General features: G+C 39.0%; 1 protein-coding gene and 1 pseudogene across 1 annotated transcript; both read right to left on the bottom strand.

The window, feature by feature from the left end:
* Nucleotides 1-2976: 2976 nt before the first annotated feature.
* LOC132474810 (putative gustatory receptor clone PTE03) lies at nt 2977-4213 on the bottom strand. Its single transcript, XM_060075679.1, has one exon. It carries the CDS (start codon nt 3904-3906, stop codon nt 2977-2979), a length of 930 nt encoding a protein of 309 aa, XP_059931662.1. The 5' UTR covers nt 3907-4213.
* Nucleotides 4214-5235: 1022 nt separating this feature from the next.
* Nucleotides 5236-7423, bottom strand: LOC132474900 (olfactory receptor 1D2-like; annotated as a pseudogene).
* Between the last annotated feature and the right edge of the window lie 1080 nt (nt 7424-8503).

The raw sequence follows: 8503 nt of genomic DNA, 5'->3' as shown, positions 1-8503 counted from the left end.
GCTGCTGACATGTTGTGATGTCCTGATATACTTTTCTGGGCATCCACACTTGGATAGGATTGTCCAAACGGCCTGGCGGTTACTGAATCAAAGGCTTTTGTTAGATCTATGAAGGCCATACATAGTGATTTGTTTTTTCTTGTAGCTGTCTGGTTGTGAAGATCATGTCAGTTGTGCCACAGGCAGAACGGAAGCCACACTGTGTTTCAGGGAGGACTTCCTCTGATAGAGGGAGGAATCTCTTAAAAAGAATGCGGGTGATGATCTTCCCGTTGGTAAATAGGAGTGAGATTCCCCTGTAGTTTCCACAATCTGCTTTGTCACCTTTCTTGAAAAGGATGACAATCAGTGCATCCCTGAGGTCTGATGGTATCTCCTCACACCTCACCACACTCTCAACGTCCATCCGTACTGGTCATTGCTCTTGTGAGATGTAAATCACGTCTGTCCCTGGCTCGAACAATGACGTAGTCGATCAGATGCCAATGCTTGGATCGAGGGCGCATGGAGTTGATATTCCCTCCTCCCTCTTTTCCCAAGGTGCCACTCTATGTTGTATAATCCCGACCCACTCTGGCATTGAAGTCCCCAAGGAGGATGATTATGTCTTCTTTTGTGATGGCTGACAAGATGTTATCTAGGCTGGCATAGAAGGCTTCTTTGATGACATCTTGTGAGTCCAGAGTGGGAGCATATGCACTCACAACAGTGGCCTTCCGGTTGCTTTCCAGCTTTAGCCGGACTGTCATAAGGCGCTCGCTGATGCCCTGGGGCAGTTCATTGAGTTGCCTTACCAGGTTGCTTTTGATGGCAAAGCAAACCTTGGTTCACCAGCAGGCCTGCCCTTCCAAAATAAGTTATATCCTCCCTTTTCCTCTCTCAGTTTCCTTTCTTCCGCCATTCTGGTCTCGGATAAGGCTGCAATGTCAACATTGAACCTTTGCAGTTCTCTTGCTACGAAGGCTGTGAGTCTTTCTGGCCGTTCTTTGGAGTCATTGTCAAGAAGGGTGCGCACGTTGCACGCCCCAAAATTAAAATTAAAATGAAGTTTTCTCTGTTTCTTTTTCTGACCGCATGGAGGAAATCCCAGTGGACGCGGTAATCCAGCGGGGAAGTTAGTGAGGCAGGCAATCTTTTGGGATGTTGTGAGGAGGGATTGCACAAAGTAAAGTTCTGTATTTTATTTTTGTAGTGATATAGCTCTTATGTACTGATTAAGTATTAATATGTACTATATTAATTAGTTACACTACAATTATAAACTACAATAAACTACCATGACTCGACTCCTATTAACCCTTAATCTACTAAACTGTGACTCTGAGAATAGTGGATCATTACACACAGGCCACAACTAAACAAAGCGTTCCGACCGAGAGCAGAATCTCAAAAGAGGAGTTACTGGCTGTAGGGTAATGTCAGAGAAGCCAGAATTTCCATTTATGCAATTTCCAATAATTTTTGTTGGCATGTTATGCTAATTATATGATTCAGTACAGTGCATTTGTAACTTATGTACATTGAACCATCAAATAACATTATGCAGTTAAGAAGCAATCACTAACAATTAACAAATGGTCCAGTAATCATTTACTAATGGTGTTCATCTTTACTCTTGGTGTACATGTCAACTGAGGCAGTGGTGTTCATGTTAACTAAGGCATTCATTAATAATTTTTTTCTTCTTTTCTCTATTCACCCTAACCCTAACATTAACCCTAACCCCAGGCCCACGCCTATGCTGAGGCTCATAATACTTCAGACCTGGTGTTGAGCATACTATAGATCCATGACCTAGTGTTGATCATGCTATAGGTTCATGACCTGGTGTTGAGCATACTATAGGTCCATGACCTGGTGTTGAGCATTCTATAGGTCCATGACCTGGTGTTGATCATGCTATAGGTCCATGACCTGGTGTTGAGCATACTATAGGTCCATGACCTGGTGTTGAGCATACTATAGGTCCATGACCTGGTGTTGAGCATACTATAGATCCATGACCTGGTGTTGAACATGCTATAGGTCCATGACCTGGTGTTGAGCATACTATAGGTCCATGGGAATAACCATGCGATTTGAATGGTATTAGGGCATGAACCAGAGGAATATCTCAACATGTTTTGTGTTCAGTTCAACCTTTATCAATAAGATATTGTAAATTAATCCAGTGGAAACACTAAGCCATTTTAAATGACACACCAAGCTTGAAAGAGATTCATTTGTTGATCAGAGGAATATTTAAAAATGTTTTGTGGTCAGTTCAACCTTTATCAATAAGAATGAAACACATTTATGCAATATTGTCCCATTTCTAAAATTGCAAATCAGGATTTTGAAGTTCTTCAAAACAAACCAGGGAATAGTTTTGGATCCAGGCAACTAGATGAAATCAGCTTACATCATGGTTTGTGTTTCTAAACCATTGACCACAGAAGGGTCAGTACTAGTTGAAGTGGATCTTTAGTATGTTTGACTTGTCTCTACAGCTGTGGAAACCACTGGTTTACTGGGAAAAAGGGCAAATACAAGACAACATGAACATTATTGTTTATATTTTATTAATGCATGGTTAAAGTTGTTCAGAATCAGTTCAGAATCAAATGATACAATATGAGCGTGACTATTTAAGGAATGCCATTGCCGTCCATTAGCTCTTAGTGGGTGAAAGAGTGGACATCTGTTCGTAAATGACCACAAAACCCTCTGTATGAGACCATTACGATTTTAGAATGATCCTGGCTCATTTTTGACCAATCGAGGCATCTCCTCATCTTGCCTGTCTATCACATTCTCTTTAAAACTCTTAAATCGAACCTACTACACCTTTTAAGGGGAAATCATAGACATAAAGTTATGTGCGAATAGTTGCAAAGAATGAAAGTAAAAAAGTGACCTATCCTACACAATTATGTAGGATTCCCATTAGGTATTATACATCGAATATACGTATATGAAGACATCAAAAAGTGATACCTATATCTTCTTTCGGAAAAACAGATTTCTACAAATCTGTCTTATTTTAGATAACCTGAGTCCATAAATTATAGGGTTAAAGAGTCCTTGGATTGTTACAAAGTAAAGCGATAAAACAATACGCAATATCCTTGGAACACTGGTCATATTATATCTACTCTGAAATATTTCAAATCCACACCCAAAGGTGAAGATCAGTAGGGAGGCGATGTGGGGGGTGCAGGTACTGACTGCTTTCTGTCTGGTCTCTTTAGAACCAACGACGCAAACCCTGAGGATCTTGGTGTAGGAGAACAGGATGGGGATCAATGGAACCCCAATGGTCACAAATGATGCAAAAAGACCCCAGACATTGTTTACTGTGGTGTCAGAACACGCGAGTTTGGTCACATAGTAGATCTGACAGTATAGTCGGTCTATGACGTTCCCACAGAGTTTTAAACGGAAAGTCAGAAAAGTAGAAACTAGGAACTTGATAAGAGAGTACAGCCATACGAGAACGATGAGCAGAGCCACCTTGTTAGAGGTCAGCCGAGCCTTATAATGCAGAGGACAGCAGATAGCAAGGTACCTATCATAGGACATCACAGCCAGGTTACTAAACTCCACAGTGGCATAGGTGTACAAGCAGTAGATCTGAAGGAAACATATGGATCTAGATATGGTGTGAGTGTCTGAGGTGATCTGCAGCAGGAGGAATGGAAATAGACCAGCACTACCATACAGTTCATTAACCAACAGGCTACACAGAAACACATACATAGGCTCATGTAGGCTTCTTTTCATACAAATAGTTACAATGAGAAAAGCATTTGCAACCACAATCACAATGTACAGCATCAAAAGAATCACAAAATATAAGTACTTCAGATAGCCCATGTCCAGGTATTCAGTCAGTAGGAAATATGGAAACTGGCTTGAATTGACCATGATGCCTTTCACTCTCAGAAGAAGTTCATCACAGGAGATTATTGAGCATCCATTCCTGCAATATAAATATTATTCGCCTTGTTGTCTTTTAGAAGAATATCCCTACATCGATCACTTCAAACTACAAACAAGACCCCCATCTTATTTCTGAAGACACTTTCCATCAGATCATTTGGTGTTATCCCAACACCTGACTGCCACACACTTACCACTCCCTCTCTGAGCCTAGAACATGACCTCACATCTTTAAAACTGTTTCAAATGACAGAGGGAAGATGTAGCAGACATTGTGGCCTCTGGTCTAACCAGAACCTCCAGTCCATCAGACTGAGCTAAGGCTCTTCTCTGCTCCTATAAAGCTTCTCTCAGCCCCAGGAACCATGGGAGCAGGACCTCTGACATCATCAACAAAGGACCAACTGGAACCTGCTACATCTTTTAGGCATGCACATTGGTGCATAACTTATTTATTTTCTTTTTTATTACACCTATCAATATTAAAAACAGATAATTAACAAAGCTGTATTTAAGTATAAGTCTTATCATTAATTAAGTGAGTAATGCAGTGCTCAACTTTGGTTCTTCTTAAATTGTATTCTTTCTTTCTTTCTTTCTTTCTTTCTTTCTTTCTTTCTTTCTTTCTTTCTTTCTTTCTTTCTTTCTTTCTTTCTTTCTTTCTTTCTTTCTTTCTTTCATTCATTCATTCATTCATTCATTCATTCATTCATTCATTCATTCATTCATTCTTTCATTCTTTCTTTCTTTCTTTCTTTCTTTCTTTCTTCTTTTTTTCTTCCTTTCTTATTCTCTTCGAACTTTTTGACCTTTCTCCTTCCACAAAGTTTCACAGAGGGACTAATGATCAGATTAGCTTGGTATCGCATGCTTCCATTCAAAAAGTTTAAGTATTTTTAACTTTAAGATATTCTACGTGAAAATATATATTTTTTTACAATGGAAGTCAATGGGAGGACAGCAAAGTCCATTATCTGAGACTTGAAGTTCTTAGTCTTCAAACTTAAAAATGTTAACGGTTAGCCTTCGTTCAAACATTGAACAAATCATCAAACTTGTATCATCAAGATTGCTATAGATCCATGACCTGGTGTTGAACATGCTATAGGTCCATTACCTGGGGTTGAACATGCTATTGGACTATGACCTGCTTTTGAACATGCTATAGGTCCATGGGAATCATCAAGTGATTTAAATGGTAGCAGGTCAGCTTGGATTATAAGAGCCAGTGGAAACATGTTCATTCAATTCAATTCAATTTTATTTGTGTAGCCCTTAATCACCATTGCAGTCTCAAGGTGCTTAACAGGCCAAATATGTTCAGCCGATGGGACCCCCAATGAAGCACTAAACCATATCGAATTACATGCCAAGCTCTTCAGAGATTCATTTGTTGATCAGAGGAACATGTAAAATGTTTTTTGTTCAGTTCAACGTTTGTCAAAAAGAAATTGTAAATTAAACAAGTTTACGCAAAAAAGTCCCCATTTCCAAATTGCAAATCAGGAATTTGAAGTTCCAAACATACCGCTTTAAAACCAGGGAATAGGTTTTGATCCAGGCAACTAGATGAAATCAGGCAACATAAAGATTTGTGTTTCTAAACCAGTGACCACAGAAGGGTCAATACAATTTGGAGTGGACCTTTAGACAGTTTGACTTGTGTATACAGCTGTAGAAAACACTTGTTTACTGGGAAAGAAGGGAAAATATAAGACAACATGAACAATATTGTATTAATTGTATTAATGCATGGTTAAAGTTGTTGTAGTTAAGTTTCAAAAGCTTCAATTGGAGGGAGACTATTTAATGAATGCCATTGCCGTCCATTAGCTCTTAGTGGGTGGAAGTGTGAAAATCGGTTCGTAGTAGACCACATAGGCCTCTGCATGAGACCATTAAGATTTTAGAATGATCCTGGCCAATTTTTGACCAATAAAGGCATCTCTTTCCTGATTGGCTAGAGGAATTCATCTTGCCTGTCTATCACATTTTCTTTTCAACTCTTAAATCTGACCTAATTCCTTTAAAGGGGAAATCACGTGAATAAAGTTATGTGCAACTAGTTGCAAATAATAAAAGTAAAAAATTACCTATCCTGCACAGATATGCAGGATTCACATTAAGTATTATTCATATCAATATATGTGAAGTTATTACAAAGTTATAGCTATAACTTCTGACAGCAAAACTGATTTCTACACATCTGTCTTATTTTAGATAACCTCAGCCCATAAATGATAGGGTTAAAGATTGGTTGGATGGTGAGAAAGTACAGCGATAAAACGATACGTATTATCCTGGGAACACCGGTCATATTGAATCTACTCTGAAATATTTCAAAACAACACCCAAAAGAGAAATTGATCAGGGAGGCGATGTGGGGGGTGCAGGTACTGACTGCTTTCTGTCTGGTCTCTTTAGAACCAACGACGCAAACCCTGAGGATCTTGGTGTAGGAGAACAGGATGGGGAACAATGGAACAAAAACGGTCAGAAATGTTCCAAAAAGTCAGTAGATATTGTTAACTGTGGTAACAGAACATGCCAGTTTGACCACATAGTAGTTATTACAGTACAACCGGTCAGTGACATTCCCACATAGTGTTAAACGAAGATTCAGACAAAGAGTAACTAGGAACTTGATAAGAGAGTACAGCCATATGAGAGCGATCAACAGAGCCACCTTGTTAGAGGTCAGCCGAGCCTTATAATGCAGAGGACAGCAGATAGCAAGATACCTATCATAGGACATCACAGCCAGGTTACAAAACTCCACAGATACATAGGTGTACAAGCAGTAGATCTGAAGGAAACACATGGATCTAGATATGGTGTGACTGTCTGAGGTGATCTGCAGCAGGAGGAATGGAAATAGACCAGCACTACCATACAGCTGATTAACCAACAGGCTACACAGAAACACATACATAGGCTCATGTAGGCTCCTCTTCATACAAATAGTTAGAATGAGAAAAGCATTTGCAACCACAATCACAATGTACAGCATCAAAACAATCACAAAATATAAGTACTTCAGATAGCCCATGTCCAGGTAGGCAGTCAGTATGAAATATGGAAACTGGCTTGAATTGACCATGATACCTTTCACTCTCAGAAGAAGTTTGTCACAGGAGATTGGTATATGTTCCTGTTTTAGGAATATTATTCGTGTTGTTGTCTTTTTGAAGATTGTCCCTACATTATTTTCTTCAAACTAAAAATAAGTCTCATATCTGATCACGTTTCTCATCTTGGACATCCGAAGACACTTTCCATCGGAACACTTAGTGTGATCCCCACACATTTACATTTAGGGCATTTCGCAGACGCTTTAATACAAAGCGACTTACAATAAGTACATTTGTCATAAGAAGTGAAACAATATATCGCTGTCGGTGCAGTAAAGATGTTCATAGATCCAAGTGCAAGTACTAACAATCTCTAGGCTAACCCATTCCCTTTATACAGCAGTGATAGCAGCTACTACATATGCTACACAATTAAGTAATGTGATGGATGTAATGAATAAGTACAAGGTACATCAAGTGCGTACAATAAGTGTGTACATTAAGTAACCGCCACACGGTTCCCTCTCTGAGCCTAGAACATGACCTCACATCTTTAAAACTGTTTCAACTGTTTCTGCTTCAACGAGGACCTCCGGACCGTTAGACTGAGCTAAGGTTCTCCTCTGCTCCTATAAAGCTTCTCTCAATAGCAGTAACCATGGGAGCCGGACCTCTGACATCAACAACAAAGGACCCAATGGAACCCGCTACATATTTTAGACGTACACATTGGTGCATAACTTCTTTATTAACTTTTTAATTAAGCTATTACTATTGAAAACAGATATTTAACAGAGCTGTATTTAACTAAAAGTCTTATCATTAATTACGGGAGTGCTGAATGCAGCGCTCAACTATTGTTCTTCTTAAGGTGTATTCTTTCTTTCTTTCTTTCTTTCTTTCTTTCTTTCTTTCTTTCTTTCTTTCTTTCTTTCTTTCTTTCGTATTCTCTTCAAAGTTTGGGACCTTTCTCTTTCCACAAATGTACACAGAGAGACACCAAACCAGTTTTTTAATGAACAGACTAGCTTGGAATCGTGCACTTCCATTCAAAATGGAAATGTAAAAATATTTTTAACCGTTTAAGATATTCTACTTTAAAATATTATTTTTTATCTTGGAAGTCAATGGGAGCACAGAGAAACCCATTCTCTGACACTTCAACTACTTAGGCTTCAAACTTTAAATTTGTAATGGTTAACCTTTGTTCAGACATTTAACAAATCAACACAATCGTATCTTGAAGATTGCTTTATGTCCATGACCTGGTGTTGATCATGCTATAGGTCCATTACCTGGTGTTTAACATGCTATAGCTCCATGACCTGGTGTTGAACATGCTATTGATCCATGACCTGGTGTTGAACATGCTATATGTCCGTGGGAATCATCATGCGATTTAAATGGTTGTAGGTCAGCTTGAACTCAACATCTTGGGCACAAAATTCTGGATTATACAAGCCAGAGGAAACATGTTCAGTTGATGGGAAGACCAATGAAGCACCAAGCTA

Source organism: Gadus macrocephalus, chromosome 16 (assembly GCF_031168955.1).
Source record: "Gadus macrocephalus chromosome 16, ASM3116895v1".
In the NCBI taxonomy this organism is placed as follows: Eukaryota; Metazoa; Chordata; class Actinopteri; order Gadiformes; family Gadidae; genus Gadus; species Gadus macrocephalus.
The sequence above is the reverse complement of the archived record's forward strand: the minus strand, read 5'-3'. Positions and strand labels throughout refer to the sequence as shown.

What these genes read in the sequence shown, in the direction of transcription:
- LOC132474810 (XM_060075679.1), bottom strand. Translation starts at nt 3,906, where the DNA reads ATGGTCAATTCAAGCCAGTTTCCATATTTCCTACTGACTGAATACCTG.